Below are 22,761 nucleotides of genomic sequence, written 5' to 3'. Positions count from 1 at the left end.
GTGACAATATACAGCCTTGACGTACTCCTCTTCCTATTTGGAACCAGTGTGTTGTTCCATGTCCAGTTCTAACTGTTGCTTCCTGACCTGCATATAGGTTTCTCAAGAGGCAGGTCAGGTGGTCTGGTATTCCCATCTCTTTCAGAATTTTCCACAATTTATTGTGATCCACACAGTCAAAGGCTTTGGCATAGTCAATAAAGCAGAAGCAGATGTTTTTCTGGAACTCTCTTGCTTTTTTGATGTCTTACACTATGTAGAAAATAAAAAAAAAATGGAGTTATCTACTGTCATTACAATAGTACTGAATTTTATAATTGCTTATGTGCCACTTTTACTGAGATCTTTACTTTTTCATGTGGCTTCAAGTTACTCTCTAATGTCCTTGTATTTTAACCTGCAGAACTCCACAGAGCAGGCTTAAAGATACTGAATACCCTCAATGATTGTCTAGATGAGAAAACAGATTACTGATGTTTTCTTCTTCATCTTCTGACTATACTTTCTTTCAATAGTGCCATTTTTATTAAGAAAAATCCAGATGATCGACCTTTCAATATCTAGTATTCTTTAAAAATTTACAAATAATTTTTATTGGAAGAACTTATTCGAAATGCTTATTCCTCAGAGACCAAAGTTAGATAAAAATGTGTAAGCTCTTCATAGAAGATCTATGTTCCAACAACAACAAAAAAAGAGATTATTTTAAAGATTAGCCTCCTATTATGTTCCACATGTGAAAGTCAGATTATCTGTTCCTTAAGCACTATGGATTTTCTTTTCTCCCATAGACGTTTGGAAAACATACAGAAAAGTCAGACATTTAGGTGGCAGAATTATCAGTTTAAATGTGCTTTGGGTTTCTGGGTAACTTTATAAAAACCTCAAAAGAAATGTGAATTCAAATGTCATTGGCTGAAAAAAAGGACTTGTGTTAGAATGAAGAGTCTCTACCTGAGTTTGACTTAGCTCACAATGTGATGGAATGCCACATTCCAACACAAATACTCTCCTCTGAAATGGTGGATATCGTCATCGAAAATTTACCTGCTTGGTCTGTGACTTACCCTTCTCATTTTAAGTCATTCTATTATAATATGTTGAGGAAAACTGAGAATTCAAAAGTATCTGTATTGTAAAAACATGTCTTATATTACAATATGCCTTCAAGTATTTATGTAGAATAATTTTTAATTATGAGTGGAGTTTTATCTCCTTCCAGTTTTCTTAATATACTACATCATAACTAATTCTGATGTTATCTAGATAATATCCTCTTTGAACTTGATTATCTGTCTTTAAAAAAGAATGATGTTTGCCTTTAAACTAGATGATTATGGTGGGTGATTTGGGAGTTAATAGTGTAATGTACTTTGGGAACAAAATGGTAAGCAAGCATTAGACACTGGGAGATAATGAGCCAGTTAAGTTTCTATACCTGGTCAAAATTTGAATATTACAGACCTACATACATTAGTAAAGGTCTTTTCTATATAAAGTCAATGACTTGGGCTTTGTACTTTTAGGATTGTTAGTCATTAAAGTAAAAAAATTTCTAACGTCTTAAAAAATTAAAGGCTAGAGATTTGTTATGAACCCTGAATTTAAGAATATATCAAAGTGTATATGTTATTGGAACTCACTTAATATTATTCTAAAGTACCTGCAAAAATTGTCATTTAACATGTTTAGAAAATTTACCCCAACTTGTTTCATTGTATATTTTAGATAATTATCCCAAAATCAAACTTAAAGTTTTTGGGGAGATGTGTTAATTACTGAGTTTAACTTATCTTTAAATGGTATAGTTTAATTTATTGGGGTAAATATTATATCTATAAAAATTATGCAAAAATACTATTTAAAAACTTTCTCAAAGTAGACCTAGTTATTAAAAATTTATTGAACATATATAGCTTTTATTATGTTGAGGTATGTTCCTTCTATTCCTGCTTTCTGGAGAGTTTTTATCATAAATGGATGTTGAATTTTGTCAAAGGCTTTCTCTGCATCTATTGAGATAATCATATGGTTTTTATTTTTCAATTTGTTAATGTGGTGTATTACATTGATTGATTTGCGGATATTGAAGAATCCTTGCATCCCTGGGATAAAGCCCACTTGGTCATGGTGTATGATCTTTTTAATGTGTTGTTGGATTCTGATTGCTAGAATTTTGTTAAGGATTTTTGCATCTATGTTCATCAGTGATATTGGCCTGTAGTTTTCTTTTTTTGTGGGATCTTTGTCAGGTTTTGGTATTAGGGTGATGGTGGCCTCATAGAATGAGTTTGGAAGTTTACCTTCCTCTGCAATTTTCTGGAAGAGTTTGAGCAGGATAGGTGTTAGCTCTTCTCTAAATTTTTGGTAGAATTCAGCTGTGAAGCCGTCTGGACCTGGGCTTTTGTTTGCTGGAAGATTTTTGATTACAGTTTCAATTTCTGTGCTTGTGATGGGTCTGTTAAGATTTTCTATTTCTTCCTGGTCCAGTTTTGGAAAGTTGTACTTTTCTAAGAATTTGTCCATTTCTTCCACGTTGTCCATTTTATTGGCATATAATTGTTGATAGTAGTCTCTTATGATCCTTTGTATTTCTGTGTTGTCTGTTGTGATCTCTCCATTTTCGTTTCTAATTTTGTTGATTTGATTTTTCTCCTTTTGTTTCTTGATGAGTCTGGCTAATGGTTTGTCAATTTTATTTATCCTTTCAAAGAACCAGCTTTTGGTTTTGTTGATTTTTGCTATGGTCTCTTTTGTTTCTTTTGCATTTATTTCTGCTCTAATTTTTAAGATTTCTTTCCTTCTACTAACCCTGGGGTTCTTCATTTCTTCCTTTTCTAGTTGCTTTAGGTGTAGAGTTAGGTTATTTATTTGACTTTTTTCTTGTTTCTTGAGGTGTGCCTGTATTGCTATGAACTTTCCCCTTAGGACTGCTTTTACCGTGTCCCACAGGTTTTGGGTTGTTGTGTTTTCATTTTCATTCGTTTCTGTGCAAATTTTGATTTCTTTTTTGATTTCTTCTGTGATTTGTTGGTTATTCAGCAGCGTGTTGTTCAGCCTCCATATGTTGGAATTTTTAATAGTTTTTCTTCTGTAATTGAGATCTAATCTTACTGCATTGTGGTCAGAAAAAATGCTTGGAATGATTTCAATTTTTTTGAATTTACCAAGGCTAGCTTTATGGCCCAGGATGTGATCTATCCTGGAGAAGGTTCCATGTGCACTTGAGAAAAAGGTGAAATTCATTGTTTTGGGATGAAATGTCCTATAGATATCAATTAGGTGTAACTGGTCTATTGTATCATTTAAAGTTTGTGTTTCCTTGTTAATTTTCTGTTTAGTTGATCTATCCATAGGTGTGAGTGGGGTATTAAATTCTCCCACTATTATTGTGTTATTGTTAATTTCTCCTTTTAAGACATTTCTCCAAAGAAGACATACAGATGGCTAACAAACACATGAAAAGATGCTCAACATCACTCATTATCAGAGAAATGCAAATCAAAACCACTATGAGGTACCATTTCACACCAGTCAGAATGGCTGCGATCCAAAAGTCTACAAATAATAAATGCTGGAGAGGGTGTGGAGAAAAGGGAACCCTCTTACACTGTTGGTGGGAATGCAAACTAGTACAGCCACTATGGAGAACAGTGTGGAGATTCCTTAAAAAACTGGAAATAGAACTGCCTTATGATCCAGCAATCCCACTGCTGGGCATACACACTGAGGAAACCAGAAGGGAAAGAGACACGTGTACCCCAATGTTCATCGCAGCACTGTTGATAATAGCCAGGACATGGAAGCAACCTAGATGTCCATCAGCCGATGAATGGATAAGAAAGCAGTGGTACATATACACAATGGAGTATTACTCAGCCATTAAAAAGAATACATTTGAATCAGCTCTAATGAGGTGGATGAAACTGGAGCCTATTATACAGAGTGAAGTAAGGCAGAAGGAAAAACATAAATACAGTATACTAACGCATATATATGGAATTTAGAAAGATGGTAACAATAACCCTGTGTACGAGACAGCAAAAGATACACTGATGTATAGAACAGTCTTATGGACTCTGTGGGAGAGGGAGAGGGTGGGAAGATTTGGGAGAGTGGCATTGAAACATGTAAAATATCATGTAGGAAACGAGTTGCCAGTCCAGGTTCGATGCACGATGCTGGATGCTTGGGGCTGGTGCACTGGGACGGCCCAGAGGGATGGTATGGGGAGGGAGGAGGGAGGAGGGTTCGGGATGGGGAACACATGTATACCTGTGGCGGATTCATTTTGATATTTGGCAAAACTAATACAATTATGTAAAGTTTAAAAATAAAATAAAATTAGAAAAAAAAATTTATTCAACAAAATGATTAAAACCTATTTAAGAGTTTTAACATTCATATAAAATTTCATTTTTATAATTATGAAAATAAGAATTATATGTAACTTGGTAATATAGAAGTTTATTATAATGAATATATTGTTATATATTAAGCTTATAGCTTTCTAGAGATTTTGCCTTGAAAATGAGACCTGTGAATTCTGCCACAGTCATTAGTAGCATTAGGTCTCTGGAAAGTTACTTGCCCTGAATTTCATTTCCATCAAAGGATTTTTACTAAAACTAAATCATATGATGTCATAATAATACTCATATTATTATTACTAATAAATGTTAATGATTTTCATTGTTATTTCAATTATTATAAACTTGAGAGTAGCACAACAGATTATTTTTAACTCAGAATAATATTTGCTAATTGTCATGACTTTTATATGTATCTAACACATCCTTTGGAGAAGGCAATAGCACCCCACTCCAGTACTCTTGCCTGGAAAATCCATGGACGGAGCAGCCTGGTAGGCTGCAGTCCATGGGGTCGCTAAGGGTCAGACATGACTGAGGGACTTCACTTTCATTTTTCTCTTTCATGCATTGGAGAAGGAAATGGCAACCCACTCCAGTATTCTTGCCTGGATAATCCCAGGGACGATGGAGTCTGGTGGGCTGCCTTATGGGGTTGCACAGAGTCGGACACTACTGAAGCGACTTAGCAGCAGCAACACATCCTTTAGACTATTAAAAGTTTTTATTTTGATTTACTTCCTTAGTCAGAGTACTTGTGAAGGATCAGATAATGTGAACTGAGGAAAATATACCTCTGAATGAAAGGAAAAGTACAATTTAAAAACTCTGCTGCTGCTGCTAAGTCGCTTCAGTCGTGTCTGACTCTGTTCCACCCCATAGACGCCCGCCCACCAGGCTCAGCCATCCCTGGGATTCTTCAGACAAGAACACTGGAGTGGGTTGCCATTTCCTTCTCCAATGCATGAAAGTGAAAAGTGAAAGTGAAGTTGCTCAGTCGTGTCCAACTCTTAGTGACCCCATGGACTGCAGCCTACCAGGCTCCTCCGTCCATGGGATTTTCTAGGCAAGAGTACTGGAGTGGGGTGCCATTGCCTTCTCCTCTAAAAACTCTACTTCCTGTCAAAGAAGACATTAAATTAAAACATATTTGTAAAATTTATGTTGAATAAGAGACTGTTGAAAATACTTGTTATACAGAATTGATTCATGGAGGATATTTCAATGTAATTGATATTATCGAGGCAGGTTTTATATATATACTCTCACATATACTCTCACATGCATAAACATACCACACACACACAATACCTTCATTTTAATAATAGCCCTATTGAAATAGTTGGTTCTCTCTATGTTCAGATGAAGATGCCAGTAGTGTAGAAAATGCTAAATTCATTTGGTCACAATTCTGCTGAATTTTCCTCTTGTCTAATTGTATTGAACATGTTCAACCTTTTTTCCTTCTTGTGAAGAATGAAATAAAGGAGAAGTCGGATTTTTACAGTATTTATAATATCTTTATTACTTGTCCCTTTGAATACATGCACAGTTTCCACTGGCATTAGTGTAAATATCATGCTACTACTACTAAGTCGCTTCAGTTGTGTCCACCTTTTTGCGATTCCATGAATAGTAGCCCACCAGGCTCCTCTGTCCATGGAATTCTTCAGGCAAGAATACTAGAGTGGGCTTCCCTTTCCTTCTCCAGAGGATGTTCTGGAGGATCCAAGGATCAAACCTACATCTCTTGAGGCTCCTGCTTTGCAGCCAGATTCTTTACCACTGAGCTGCCAGGGAAGCCCAGAAATACCATGAGTAGATGCAAAAACATTATAGATCTCTCTCTTGATTTGAATATCTGTACACAGTGAAACTAATGTGTATGCGCAGTGCACTGTTAGAATTAAATGTGAAAACCTACTCGTGAATAGTAACATCTAAAACAGTGAGGATAGATGATGACTTAACAATTCTGAATAGCTTTCAAGAACTGTAAATCCTACTGTGACCCGTGAATTGTCTCAAAGCATAGAGTTGTGCCTTTTAAAAAAAATTTAATCTCCAAAGCGAATTTGCTAAAGCATCTAAGGCAAAGGGGAATACGTTTCATGTGAAAAGTCTGATGTTCAGGTTTTTACTATAATTCTTCAGTTTTAAATGCTTCATGGTGTAAACAGATACATTGTGCTAATTTCCAGACTAATAATCATTATCAAATACATATGAATGTGTGTGTATATATACATGTGTATGTATATACATATATATATATTCACTGATACTACTACTTATTGAGCATATATATAATATGTATATAATAGATCTAGTCATTGTCACACATACGTATTTATGAATGACATAGTGGATCATAATGTGTGCCATTGTATGTTCAGGTTTTTACTATGATTCTTCCATTTTAAATACTTGACAGCATAGAGTGAGTGAATATGTGATGCTAATTGCCAGTTAGTACTCATTATCAAATACATATTTACATGTGTATATATTGAGATATATATATTCATTGGTATAACTAGTTACTGAGTATATACTAATATATATAGTAGTTCTAGATATTATCACATATATGTATATAGGAATGGCATAATGGATTATATATGTAATATATATATTTGTACATACATGGAATAAGTGCTTGAAATGAGAAAAACAGCATAATATGGAAGAAATAGCTCCAAACTTGAAACTAGAAAATCAATATTCCTATTCCACTCATTCTAATTTTTGAATGTGAAACTTTGGTTAAATTACTTAAAATTTTTCACTACAATTTCTGAAAAATGAGAAAGTTTTTTTACTGAAAAAATGAAAGCTTTATCATTCTTAAAATTTATTTCAGCCACAAGTCTATGAAATCCACATTTGCTGATTTTGTTATCTTATGAAGGCATTTTGATTCTGTTATTGTCTGATGCAACATGTAATGGGTTTCAGTTGTCCTGTCAGCAAATCATTTGTGAAGAAACTCAGTGGCTTGACTTTGATGATTATCTCTGTGTTGATATGTGTTGATACTTTCTTCTTTTCAATTTTTAGAATTACCAAAAAGTATTTGGTATGTTTTGCTGTTCAGTCGCTCAGTCATGTCCGACTATTTGAGACTCTGTGGACTGCAGCATGCCAGGCTTCCCTGTCCTTCACTGTCTCCCAGAGTTTGCTCAAACTAGTGTCTATTGAGTCAGTGATGCCATCCAACCATCTCATCCTCTATCGTCCCCTTCTCCTCCTTTCCTCAGTCTTTCCCAGCATCAGGGTCTTTTCTAATGAATTAGCTCTTTGCTTCAGGTGGCCAAAGTAATGAAGCTTCAACTTCAGCATCAATCCTTCCAATGAATATTGAGGGTTGCTTTCCTTTAGAATTGATTGACTGGTGTGATCTCCTTGCAGTCCAAGGGACTCTCAAGAGTCTTCTCCAGGACCACAGTTCAAAAGCATCAATTCTTCGGCACTCAGCCTCCTTTATGATCGAATTCTCACATCCATATATGACTACTGGAAAAACCATAGCTTTGACTGTGTTATTTTTATAAAATTAGATATGCAGATCTTCCAATACTTTTATCAACTCTATATAGGGAAAAATTCCTTCCGTTATCGACTTGCTGTATCTTTTGACCCCAACTGTGTCCTTTCTTTGCCTAGTGCTGCTCCCACCAATTGAATGAGAACAGGTTTGGCAAAGCAGAGCAGAAGCTTTCTTCCTTTATCAAGGATTGGGAAAGGGACAACTCTAAGAACTTTTCTTCCGGGGTAAGGCAAGTGTGAAATTTTTAAGGGTTATGAGGTGGGTATGCCATCAGAACCTGTGGAAAATGGCAGTAAGTTTCCAGAAATGTCCAAAGCAGGCACAGTCCTTTGGGCTCCTTCACTCAGGATGCTAATTGTGCTACTAAAGTCCAGCTCCTCCTTTTGGGCAGAGATTCTAGCATGGTAATGAAGCAAAGGCAACTTTCAGACATCGGGGGTCTCTTTGGCTCAGGTGCTGCCCTGGTGGTCAGGCTAGAACTGGTTGGGGCAGTAGACTGTTGCTATCTTGGACCTTTCTACTTGAGCTGATCCTGCAGTTTTGCTTCTGCAATGTGACTTCTGCCTCAGCAAACAGAGAAGTGGGCATGAGTAATGGATTGTGGTGTGGGAAAGGAAGAAAGTAGGTTAGCCTCTGTACAGGTATGGGTCTCTTTCTCGTGACACTTCAGTATGTGTCTGTCTGTCTGCTATGTCATGTCTGACTCTTTGTGACGCCATGGACTGTATCCTGCCAGGCTCCTATGTCCATGGAATTTTCCAGAAAAAAAACAAAACAAAACAATACTGGAGTGGATTGCCATTTCCTACTCCAGGAGATCTTCTTGACCCAAGGACTGAACCCGTATCTCTTTTTGCGTTGGCAGACAGATTCTTTATCATTGCACCACCTGGAAAACCCCTTCAATATCTGTAGCAAAACCTTTCTCAGTATTTTTAGAGGAAATTCAGGGATAAATGAAGAAACATTTTTTGCTCTACTACCTTCCCAGCTAAACAGCATTTCCTCTACTTGCCAGCTATATGTATAAAATGAAGATTTTATATATTGAAACTAAAAATAAAAGCATGTGATTTATACTTGCTAAATAATTTGGGTCTTCTGGAGTCATGATAATACTTGTGATAATAAATTCACATACAGGTACATTTGCAATTGTTTTTGTTCTAATTTAGAATTAGTTGTAACTACATTTTTATTCTTATATTTGAAGTTGAATTTTAATTTTATTTTTTATTGAAGTATAGTTGATTTACAGTATTCTGTCAATCTCTTTTGTACAGCAAAATGATTCACTTATACACATATAGGCAAGGAAATATTTTTTATTCTTTTCAATTATTGTTTATCATAGATATTGAATATAGTTCCCTCTGCTGTGGAGTAGAACCTTGTTGTTTATCCATCCTATTTGAATTAGAATTTAGGTGTCCTGTTTTACAAGATCATGCCTAACTAATATGAGGAAAGTTTAAACTATTATTTTTTGTTGAATATCTAATATACTCAGGCTCCATTATAAATGCTCTAACAATAAAAATAGTTTCTATGGCCCAGGAAATTCATTTTGCTAAGGAGAAAAGGCATATATCCATGACTGAGACAGTATCATGAATAGAGATATGAAGGTATAAATGCTTAAAGTGTTTTTGAGAGTTATGGAGGTGGTCAGATTAGTAAATTCTTATAAATATTTTATTTAACAAGCATGTTTGTGAATGTGAATTTGTGTAAAATTATGTTTTTAACTTATACACATGATCCTTTACAACAGTTAAAAAATTAAGACCTCAACATGTTTTTAATACTGCTGTAAGCCATAATTATTTTCTTCTCTAAGATAAATGAAGACAAGGGATGATCTATTTTGTATTTAAAAACTTGTATGTAGAGTACATGTCACTCTCTTTCCGAAAGGAAAAGTAAAGACCATATTTTCTCTCTCATGGAAGTAGAAGATCATCAGTCCCTAATAGTGGAAATGATTATAATTACAGTTTAGTCATTAGGAATCTTTAGGAGATATTCCTTCTCTGCCTGTTGCTTGGTTATTCTTCCCTCCAGTTTGGCCAGCATAAAATATAAATAGACTGTGATTTGTTGATCACATACTGTGCATGTGTGTATGTGTGCATGTGTGTATGTAAATGGTGGAAGAATTATTTCATCATGACAATAAGTTGGATCTGGCTTTCTCCTCCAGGTTTTAAAATAAAACTGACAGTTAAAACATGCTAATAAAAATAGCTGGGAAAGAAATAGATGCTGTATCATCATGTACGCTATATAGTTGTGAATGTTTGGGAAACTTTAATTTCAAAAATGACCTTTGATGTTCAGTTAGACTGGTGATATGCATTTATTAATACAAAAGATAGAGATGACATAACTATACTATTGGAAGTGCATGGCATACATAAAAAAGGACTGTCTTTCTTGAGATTCTTCATGTGGAAATTACCAGGTTGTCTTCAGAATAGTTGTGCTTGATATAAAATGCTGCATTTACTTTGTGATAAAAAGCCAAACTTAAAATGAGATTTTATAGCTGATGAAAAAAGTAAATAAATAAATAAGTGGATTTGAAATGTTGACTAAGATTTCCTGTTCTTTGCTTATGCTGTCTGTGAGCAGTAAGATAAACTGTTTGTTTTGTCTACTTCCTTTCTGTTTCCTGAAAGATGAACTGCTTCTTTTGTGCATTTCATTTCAGTATATCTTAATTCAGAACAGAATTGACTAATTTGCTATCATTTTGGCAGATTTCTGCCATTTATTAAGCCAGGTTTAATGTTTAAAGCAATTTTAAGTGTTCTGTCAGGCAATAGTAAAATGCTTCCATTAAAAATGTATTACCAATACTCATCAGAAGTCAATAATGTTACTTTCTATAAAACAAGATTGATTAGAAACTCTTCTTTTAAAAAATCTGTTTGGTATTCATGACAAATTAAACATCTCTGTATAAATACATATCACTTCTTTGTGAATAGGCATTTAGATTATCTGATTTAAAATGAATTGGATATTTCAGCTCTAGATATAGCACCCTTATATCACACTTCCTAACAAACTACTAAAAAAACCTTTATATCCCAGTATGATAATATTATATTTCAATGTAATTATTAATTTAATCTAGATTCTCATAAATATTATCACAAATTAAAAGTCTTTATAAATGTAGATTAAAGCTATCAGGATAAATTAAATTTTATTGCCTAAATATTTTCATTAAAAACTTAGTCTATGAAGTAAACTTCTAATTCAGAGGCAACAAGATAAGTTTAAAATTAATGTGTATTATATAAATTGATTACATCAATAAAACTAATAATATTCTGAGTATTAGGTATATAATAATATAATTCCAAAATAATTTTATATCAATTAAAAAATTCTTCACCCTTTTCTTATGTTCTTATCCATGGCAGGTATTCAAAATGTATAGGATATGGAAAGGAAAGGTTTAAATTGGCTGGTCAAAGTTGTCAGTGAATCCATGCAAATATAGAAGAGCAGTGGTTAAGAAAAATCCAGGCACACAATAAGCCTATTAGACATTTTGCCTTCTCTAGCAGATATTAATGATTGCTTTACCATGATGAAGCCACTTAGGGTGGGGAGGTCAAAAGTAACCTGCCAGATTTGTCAGAAATGAACATAGTTTCACATTTGCTGTATCATGTATTGAGTCTTATAATGCGTGTTAAATATCATGATTGGTCTTTTCTTAGAAGATTCGAGTGCTTCAGCTACAGAATATTAAATCAACAAAATTGGAAGATGTAAAGTGTGTCTGCTTTTATTGATATGTATATGTGTCTTTGTGTGCATGTATGTGAATATATATGCATATCTGTGTCTGCATATAGTGTGTTTATCTCTTCATATATGTGTATAGTATCTGTATTCTATTAATATATATGGAAAAAGGTCATTTTTATATACACACTTTTTTCACACACTGTAATGCATATTATAGTCAAGAAATATATATTATGCATATATAGATTGGATGTACATATGTTCATAGTTATTCCTTTATCATGTTATTGTCCTTTAGGTGTATGTCTTTCTTTATCAGGAGGGAATTCATTAAGTTCAGTTCAGTCACTCAGTTGTGTCTGACTCTTTGTGACCCCATGAATCGCAGCACGCCAGGCCTCCCTGTCCATCACCAACTCCTGGACATTACCCAAACTCATGTCCATTGAGTCGGCGATGCCATCCAGCCATCTCATCCTCTGTCGTCCCCTTCTCCTCCTGCCCCCAATCCCTCCCAGCATCAGGGTCTTTTCCAATGAGTCACTTCTTCATATGAGGTGGCCAAAATATTAGAGTTTCAGCTTCAGCATCATTCCTTCCAATGAACACCCAGGGCTGATCTCCTTCAGAATGGACTGGTTGGATCTCCTTGCAGTCCAAGGGACTCAAGAGTCTTCTCCAACACCACAGTTCAAAAGCATCAATTCTTTGGCGCTCAGCCTTCTTCACAGTCCAACTCTCATATCCATACATGACCACTGGAAAAACCATAGTCTTGACTAGACGGACCTTTGTTGGCAAGTAATGTCTCTGCTTTTGAATATGCTATCTAGGTTGGTCATAACTTTCCTTCCAAGGAGTATGCCTCTCTTAATTTCATGGTTGCAGTCACCATCTGCAGTGATTTTGGAGCCCCAAAAAATAAAGTCTGACACTGTTTCCACTGTTTCCCCATCTGTTTCCCATGAAGTGATGGGACCAGATGCCATGATCTTCGTTTTCTGAATGTTGAGCTTTAAGCCAACTTTTTTCACTCTCCTCTTTCACTTTCATCAAGAGGTTTTTTAGTTCTTCTTCACTTTCTGCCATAAGGGTGGTGTCATCTGTTTTCCCAGCAATCTTGATTCCAGCTTGTGCTTCTTCCAGCCCTGTGTTTCTCATGATGTACTCTGCATAAAAGTTAAATAAGCAGGGTGGCAATACACTGCCTTGACGTACTCCTTTTCCTATTTGGAACCAGTCTATTGTTCCATGTCCAGTTCTAACTGTTGCTTCCTGACCTGTATACAGGTTTCTCGAGAGGCAGATCAGGTGGTCTGGTATTCCCATCTCTTTCAAAATTTTCCACAGTTGATTGTGATCCACACAGTTAAAGGCTTTGGCATAGTCAATAAAGCAGAATTAGGTGTTGTTCTGGAACTCTCTTGCTTTTTTGATGATCCATTGGATGTTGGCAATTTGGTCTCTGGTTCCTCTGCCTTTTCTAAAACCAGCTTGAACATCTGGAAGTTCGCAGTTCACATATTCCTGAAGCCTGGGTTGGAGAATTTCGAACATTGCTTTCCTAGCGTGTGAGATGAGTGCAATTGTGCAGAAGTTTGAGCTTCTTTGGCATTGCCTTTCTTTGGGAATGGAATGAAAACTGACCTTTTCCTAGGTTTATTGAAAAATGCAAAAAGTACATTAACCCAATTATTTGGGATTAAAAAGTAAATTAATAAAAAATGTGTGCCTGCTTAGAACTGGAGGAGTCAATATGCATGATCATATGGCAAAGAATCTCCAAATATGCTATAAAGTCAGAATCCCCATTAAATACTTTCAATCCTTTTGGGTATAACCCTAGAAGGCAGTATCCCATAGTGACACAGAGCAAGAATGTTGGAGTCAAGGAGGAAAAGGCTCTGGCCATTGTTGTGTGAACTTAGTCATATTTCTTGCATGGAATCCTAATTTTTAAAAAACAGTATTTGTATATAGTAGTATTTGAAAAGGTGACGACAGAGGATTAGATGGTTGGATGGCATTACGGACTCAATGGAAATGAGTTTGAGCAAGCTCCAGGAGTTGGTGATGGACAGGGAAGCCTGGTGTGCTGCAGTCCAGGGGGTTGCAAAGAGTCGGACATGACTGAACAACTTAACTGAACTGAATTATTTTAAGAATTATATTAGATACTGTAGTGTGAAAAAATTAATAGAAAATGTTAAGCTCTGTTTGGGTTATATTACAGTATTTAGAAAAAGATACCAGCGTTTATTAAGACATATTTAGTTACCATAGTTTACTTACATTTTGCAGGCATAGCATCATTTAATATAGTTAATAAACCTTACAGATGGATATTATTTTTATTATTAGGTTTTATAGATGATGAATGTGTTTAGAGTTTGAATCACTTGCTCAAGGTCAGACTAACTAATGTGAGAGTCAGGATTTGAAAAGATATGGAAAGTCTTGTTCAAGAAAGAAGGAAGAGAAGAAGTAAAAAGAAAAATAATAAATGAAAATCATGATCAAAATTTGATTCCTATTGACTTCATGAAGGGACTCTCAGAACATTTTCTTATTTTTCTCCTGTTATTCAGAAAAAAATCTTCAAGCTATGAATTCCTATAGATCTTAGTACATGAGGCATTCAGTGCATTTAACCACTTTGTTTTGCAAAGGCTTTTTGTACTTCTTATGCCTTCCCAGTGCTCTCCCAGCAAAACACTCTGATGTGCTATTCATCATTTCCATTTGGAAGAAGTAACTACATTCCTGCTTAGCTGTCACACTGCTTCCAGTACAGTGTGTTTCAGTAATAAATAAAGTGCATGCTTTAAGTATACGTTTTCCGATACATAAGTCTCTTTGGCATAATTCTGGAGGGCATGAGAGAATATTTATGTTATTGTTTAATGGCGACTCACTTCTTTCTAGGAGCAATTTTTGATGAATCTGCCAAAAAGGATGATGAGGTATTTCGCACAGCAGTTGGTGACCTCAACCAGAATGAGGAGATCTTACAGACTGAGAAAATCACATTTTCGGTGACATTTGTTGATGGCAACAACCCTTTTCAAGCAGTTCAGGAAGGTAAGGTCTATCAGCACTCTACATTTTATTTTGTTTTTTTGGTTCAATTCAAATGGCGATGAAATTAAATTTTTAAAAGCCATTAAACATGAACATCATTTTTGCATCTTTGCTGCATTGCCTTTCTTTTAGGGTGTTATTTGGTAGATTTTAATCCTGTATTCTACTTCTGAAAGAGCAGTGAGTGGAAAGTTATTGTTTTAATTGAAATATATGAAAATGGTCATAAATATTTACAATAAAAACTTTGCAACATTTTATGACTTTAGTGTAATTGAAGCATTCCTTAAAAATATGACTTTCTATCTGAAGTTTTACTTTGTTTTCTTTGAGATAACTGCTGCCTTGAGTGATGTCACAACTGGAGATGACATTTAAGGTGTATTCATGACAGAAGTATTGCTGAAAGGAAAACTTTTAGACAGTACATATAAATCAAAGATTTTGTACTGGAATCTACGCTGACCTATGCTATCCATTTTTCACTCTCTACAGTGTGCCAAATTTTAAAGCATTTTTCTCCATTCTCTGTGTAAACTTGAGTGAATTAAAATTTTTCATAGGTACAAAGTCATACAAATACAAATTATTTTTATTATGCTAGAATGATCCTTCGTATGAGTGAAGGATTTTAATAGTGAAATATCTTACACTAATAAAATTCTAGTTTTGATGCTATTTTTGTAATGCAATATTTAGTCTTTTGATTGGCAAAGTAGTGATTATTCATGAAGTTATTTGTTGTTAATCAGTTTTATATTTTATTGTGATTATATATTTAGTAAAGATACTACTATGAAATTAGTTAAATGAAGCATTTCTTTCATTAAAAACTTAGAGAAATTGGCAGAAGAAAATATGGACAAGATATAACTGTAGTAAAATTTGGTAGAAAACTTTTTAAAGAAAAGTATTGAAGGGATAAAAAAGATAAATGTTTTTAATTTAATGTATTTACATGATATACAAGTAAGTTTTATTGGAATGTGTTTTTGATCAGTGGCATTGGCTAAAGCTGATTTAAAGCTTATTTCTGTCAGTAAGGCAATGGATAGAATGATTAATAGTCTAATGGATTTTCCTTCTTATTAATTTGATGAAGTGAAAAGATATTATTTTAATGAAATGAACAGAAATTTTAAAGGCTGATTTTGTAATAACATAGATTTTTCATATTAACATGATGTAACTTTAATACATAAATATAAATTTAAAAAATCAGATTACTATAAGCATCTGTTTTTTTCTTGCATTTAATTCAGAATTATCCTGGGAATTTGCAACTTTAAATCATGGCTATGCTGATAAATTTTCTATAGAAACATCTAAAAACTGTCTAAATTAATGTTAGAATTCATAAAGCAGTCTGAAAAAATAATAAACTAGAAATTGTGAAAAATACCTGTAACATAAAGGAATAGTTACACTAAGAATGTTATTCTTTAAAATAGGTAGATATTTCTTTCCCAACTGTTAGTTTCAGTAACCAGAGTAAGAACAGGAAAAAATGAGGACCGACTTATTTTTGTGACTGTCTTCTCATGAACTGCAGATGTGCTAAAATATCCATGCCTTTTAAAAAATCCACTTTGACTGAAAAAATGTGGATAAAGCAGTGAGAAATATACATTGGGTAAAATGAAATTGCAGCAGCTAAATAAATATGGCCTTCACACCTTTTTTTAGAGACTACAATTTGAAACACAAGGGCAGTTTTTAAAATACCACAGTTAATCCATTTACATATTGCTTTGAGTAACCATTTCTACTGTCCACTAAATTCTGGAAACAAAAATATCTCTCAAAAGAACTATTGTGATATAAAAGAATTTGTGGCACTGAAAGCAAATTGAGAGAGGAAGTAAGTTTTAAGTTTTCACGATAGAGAATGCTAGATATTTGTCAAGAAAGAATAAAGAACTTGACAGTTTGCCTGATGGGTTTTAATACTAACAGGATGTTCTGGACCAGTTATTTTGATGGTCTGCTCTGGGTAATGAACCTGAAATAAGTTGTAGGAAACTCTGGAGCTAATTTTTCCCCATTCAATATCAAGAAAGATCTTGCTTAATTTTAGAAGTAAAAATAGTTTCTTTCTAGAGCTCTTATTATATTTGATAACTTTGAAACAATAATAGAAATATTCAATTGAGAGAGAACAAAAAGTATTTAGGAGTATTTCTTAAATATTTTGAGGAAGTCTTTTAGGAGAAACCTTCAACTGAACTATCAAAGATGGTCACCTTTCTATTATCGTATCTTTGCTGCAATACCATTAAAATCTATAATATAGAGGGTCTTAAATCAGTTTATTTGTTTTTCACATTCTAAAGATGGACACGGCATTCAGTGCTGTCATTATTATCAGTAAGTAGTTTATACATTAGTCTTTCTGATGAACATCTAAAAATTAATGATTTTGAATTCTTTTACCCTCTCTTTGTATTTTTAATATGTTTGTTTTTTCATTTGTTTATTTGAAAGTCTGACCCTTGAACAAATAACATCATCAAAGTATATGGATATTTTGGTCATAAAAATGAATTATAATAGGGATCTGTCAACAGATAAATGGAATCTAATATGAAATCCTCAGTTTATTTTATTGTTAGAACTTTCTCCAACATTTGCATGATTTTTTTTAATTTAATATTTTGTTTATCCCATCTATTTTCAACACTTAATAAGAGAGAGAGATTTAAATATAAACAGCCTACTCCATAAACTTTAATAAAGAATATTGGTAATATAAAGTGCTCCTTTGTAGTTTTGGTTACTGTAAGTTTGAGCATAATAATAATTATTTTAAGGTGATTTTCTTGAAGAAAATATCTTGTTTACAACACAGGATCAATATTTTTTATTCTCTGATGAGCAATGACTATTTGATCATCATTTTCACTATCCTATAACATTAATCTCAGCAGTTTCAGATAAATGAACAGTAGGAAAAAAATACTTGTTTTAATAAAAGTAATTTGTAAATAAACCACCTATTTTTAGGTAATTATTTTTGCTTTCTTCTGAATATGTTTTGATAAGCCATTGGTTACCTTTCATCTGTTGAGCTGTGATGTCAACTAATGGTAAAGACTTTTTCATACCTTAACTTAGGAATTCTTTTCTTTACTTTCTTTTTGTGTGTGGACATTTTCCTTAAGATATACCAAAAATAAAATTGAAAACCTATAGAATTATTATGGTACAAAATTATATAAATCCTATTGAATGTTAAATTAAATAATTGAGACCACTGTGGTTGAGTAATTCTTCTACAAACTAGAAGTGTGTAGCAAAGAACGAATGAACTAAGCCAAGGCCTGTAGACCACTGACCTGATATTTTCCTTACTATATCTGCAAGGATATATATATATATATATATAATATAATATTTACTTATGAGGAAAATTCATAATATATTCTGATATATTCTAGGACTTCAGTAAACACTGTAGGGAATGAAAATGGTAGCAGATTTATATGTTTTGATATGCGCAGGTTATGTTCATAGGTTTTAGATGGCATGGATTAGCAGAAAAATACCAATTTGATTGACAGCAGCAGTTGCATTGTATAATCCACTCAGTTCATTCATCCTTACTTCTCCTCATCTAAATAATAATGAAGAAATCAGAACATAAGTGATGTATTTTAAGGTCAATTTCATCTCTGTAGATAAGATTCTCCACAAGTCTTTAGAACAAATTTCCAGATTTAGATACATAAAGAATTAAAGAAATTATAATTATTCAGTTCTCACTTCAGAGATGGCTTCACATTGCTGAAATTGCCTCCTATTTTTTTTTTCTTTCTTTTTCCGTGACTGACTTCAGAATTGATTAAAGGAATATATGATAGCTGTCGTTTGTTCTGCTACCTCATCCAGCTATTCACAGCAACCTGGAGCACTCATTAATTTCATCAGAATCCAGAAAGGGCCTTTTGCAGGTTCAGGTGACCTGGACCAAAGCAGTTGTGAGATTTCTTTCCTTACTTTTCTTTTAAAGATTGTTTCCTCTGTTGGACCTATGTCCTGAATATAACATAGATACACAAATGACTGTTGTGAAAGGCACCTCTGTCTCTACTGAAAGCAATAGCAGTTGTTTATATTGTTAGCTCTTAGCTGAAACCAACACCACTATGGGCCATGAAAGGTGGGGATTTATAAGAAAACAAGGTCAGGAAATGTAAGGAGAATGTGTAAAAATGTTCACATTGAAAGGTGAATGCAGACATATGAATGCATGTATAATTCTTGCCTATATCAGATGTATCAGGAAGAATGTTAAGAACTATGCACTAATATTGAATGGCAAGATTCAGTTAAAACATTTTGACATAATTATTAGAAAAAATATATAAAAATGAAATGCATAGTGAGAAGAGTATAAGGGAAGATTTATACTATAGAGTCACAAATGATTCTATTTGAAAACAAAGGGCTATCAAAATTATTCTCTTCTCTGATGTGTTAAAAATCATTATAAACAATTTAGTTATAAAAGTTGATTTTAATACAAAAAGCAGTCAAAATTAGGATTGCTCATCTTCCAGTTACAGCCTGGTCCATCTTTAACTCACTTCTTGACACACCAGGCCTGAATATCGATTGCTCTCAAAGAATCTTGTAAAAATAGACCTCTCACTTTCACACAGTGACAGTTTCAGTTGGATTTGCCTCGCATATCTTCCAGAATTAAATTAGTGTAAGTGTAAAACAGTGAGACTACTCTCATTTATGGTTTATGAAATAAGTCCTATGTCTTTTTGATTATATATAAATATCCATGTATCTATATCACGTGTGTAAAAGGGATGACAGAAGAGTAGCAGAGCCAAAAACAGTGTAAGGAAATCTAAGCAGGAAAAACCTTTCCCAAGACACATGACAATTCACTGTGAATATTTCTGGTGCCATAGGCTAAATCTGAATAGTCTGGTTCAAAGAAGATGTAAATGTAAAAGAATGATTTATGTGGCTGTGGTATTTGATGCTTTATTCCAGGGCTTAGTCTCATAATTTATATTCCTCTCTGCTTTAATAGGATATTTTTACTGTGATTAAAAGCATCTGTTAATTCCAAAATTCTTAGATTGGATTCTTCAATTTTCCTTAGCATAAGATTGCAATGTATGTAACTCATCAGCCTGTGTTTCCTGGACCAACTTATATAACTCCAACTTCAGCTAATTTTTTGAATCTCCTGACCACTGAACTTGAGAATTAGTGACTCCAGAAACCAAGAAACAAAATCTGAACATCATGCGATTATACTTCTTCTAATTCATTCATTTGTTCATTTCTTCCCCCATTTTTTTCATTCCTTCTTCTCTTTCCACATCAAGGCGGATGTTGTATTTTGTCTCTAGGCCCAATACTCTGTAGACAACTGATGCCTAACTCCATGTGCAGAGCAGTTGAAGGGATAGTGATACAGCTGACTGGCCACCTCTGGGCACTCACAAGTCAGGAGAGATTCTCAAGGTCCATTTGGTGTCTGTCTGGACAACCTGCCTCTCTTCATGAGTCTGGAGTGTTTAGGTTGGTCAGTTCTCCAGAAATTCTATGCCAAGTTCTGCATCAGTTTTCCTTCCTACTGCCACGTTCTAAGAACTGGCAGACAAGGTCTGCAATCAGAATCTGCCTAGTGTGTGATCTTTAGTACTTATCATTAATGTAGTATTAAAATTTTAGACATCTGTATCTATTAGGGACAGCACAGGCATACATTCTTTCAAATATCTCATATTATCCATTTTCATTAAAGAATTGCCGATCAAGAAGGATTATAATAATATATATTTGGACTCTAATTTTGAGGGTACTCAGTTAAATCAGTCTTTTCAAATACTTAAAGCCTATAACTCTTCCAAGACTGGGCCGTCTGTCACGGAGATAGCAAAAGAGAAGATGGAATGTCTGTCTGCAGGAGGTCTAAACATGCACCTGAGGGGGACTGTGGATTTTTACATGTCGTTCCTTCTACCTGTAACTTGGGGTTTTAATTGTGTTAATAGTAGAAACACGATGTTCTAGATTTTTAAAACATTTACTTTTCAGAAAAGAGGGAATTTCTTTTTTAAAGAAATTCATTATTTTTAATATAATGTTAATAAAGATATACAGTGCATAGCTTAATTTAATTTTTTTCTGTGATTTTTTTGTTCTACTCTTTTACTGGTAAGTCTTTCCCTTATATCAGTCAATACGACACTTTTAAAGTAAGGTCCCTATTAAGGTCCCTATTACTATGAACAGATTGAAATTCAGATGTTTATAGACCCTTATATCATGATTTTATGTAGCCTTTCTGCTTCAGGACCTTTTACCTGACTGCCTACAATTGTGTATTGTTGTGTAAGTTACCTCATAAAATATATATTTCAGCCACATGTGCTACTCTGGATCTTGTTTTATTTAGAAGAATCTGTAGCAGGTTTCTATGAAAACTGTGTTTAATGCAGTTTTTTTTGTTGTTGCTTAAGTGTTCTTTCTACCAACCAAACATTTTCTTGTAATAATAGCACACCACTTTCTTCTGTTCTTTTTCTACCTTTATGGATAGAGTGCATGATTAAACAGCATAATTCAGTTTCTAATCGGTCTTTTATGATAGTTATTTGGTAAAAGAATTACCTATTATGTCATAAAGTGACTGAATATATGGTTTATTAGATTAAAAACCACATTTACGTGCACTCTGCGGTTGTAATGAGAGTCCATTTTGTAGTCATAAAAATTGTTTAAGTTCATGTTGACAAACCAAAGGTGACTTAACTATATTCAGAATTTTAAAACTATTACAAGTATTATTAATATCCAACTTTTAGATGATCCAGTCTACTTGCTTAATTTGAGAATAAAAAATATTCTGACTTTTTATTTTAACATTTAACAGCTTATCTTTGCATGTACTTGCAAAGTATTTTTAGAATTATTGGAATCTCATTATGCATAGTCTTTTAGTATCCATACAATATTTTGTTGAATTATTTTGTAATTTTCAAAAGAAATATCACTGAAACACTTATTTTTAAAAACAAGACACACAAGCCAATGTGCAATAGAAAATTGCATATTCTAGGAAAAATAAGAATGAGTCAGCAAGTACTTTGGGGGTGCCTCTAAGCATTTAGCCTTGAGCGAATTACTCTGCACAATACCGTGGTCTCCACTGGCTGCCCTGAAATCTTAGCGTAGTTAGCTTAACTATTATTATCACTGTGTTAGATATTGACCTATATCTGCACCTCTTGCTTTTACCCTCCTGTTACAGTGCTTTTAAAAATTCCTCACTCATCTCCTTTTTAATCTTTGATTCTTCACTGTATTCACTCACAATATTTATATTTGGTTCAGTATGTGTTTTAAACTTGATGCTTGAGGAAAAAGAAAACATTGCAGTTAAGTGCGAGGGCCGTGTGTTCTTGTGCATAGTAAGTCGCTTTGTGCACATAGTAAGTCGTTTTGTGTGTATGTGCTAAGTTGCTTAAGCCATGTCCCACTCTTTGTGATCCTGTGGACTGTAGGCCGCCAGGCTCCTCTGTCCATGGTGGATTTTCCAGATAAGGATACTGGAGTTGGTTTCTATGCCCTTCCCAGAGGATTATCCTGACCTAGGGATTGAACCCGAGTCTCTTTGTCTCCTGCTTTGGCAGGCAGGGTCTTTACCACTAGTGCCACCTGGGAAGCATGGGCGATGTAATTAGATAAATCTACCTTTGTATGAATGCTGCTTCACCTCTTAATATCTGTGGGACCATAAACACACCTATTGTTTCCAAGCCTCAGTTTATTCATAAAGTGGGAATGAACACATACTCTGTAGGAAGACTGCTATGATCATTGTTGCATAATAATTACATGGGATAACAATTACGGTTTGTGGGTTCCTCTACTAATCTAAATGCATTTTAATAGTGGAGTACATGGTGACTTGGCACCATTGCATGTGTAAATCAGCAAATTCCTATCTTTCTCTGACCT

General features: G+C 34.0%; 1 protein-coding gene across 1 annotated transcript in view; it reads left to right on the top strand.

Annotated features, from left to right (window-relative positions):
* Window positions 1-22,761, top strand: part of GRID2 (glutamate ionotropic receptor delta type subunit 2) — a 1,601,543-nt gene that overhangs the window by 319,427 nt on the left and 1,259,355 nt on the right. The window contains exon 2 of the mRNA XM_019962451.2: window positions 14,614-14,769. Within this exon, the coding sequence (XP_019818010.1) occupies window positions 14,614-14,769 (156 nt within the window). The remainder of the gene's footprint in view (window positions 1-14,613; window positions 14,770-22,761) is intronic.

The sequence above is a fragment of the Bos indicus genome, chromosome 6, assembly GCF_029378745.1.
Source record: "Bos indicus isolate NIAB-ARS_2022 breed Sahiwal x Tharparkar chromosome 6, NIAB-ARS_B.indTharparkar_mat_pri_1.0, whole genome shotgun sequence".
NCBI lineage: Eukaryota > Metazoa > Chordata > Mammalia > Artiodactyla > Bovidae > Bos > Bos indicus.
Note: the sequence above shows the minus strand (reverse complement) of the source record. Positions and strands in the feature narration are given on the sequence as shown.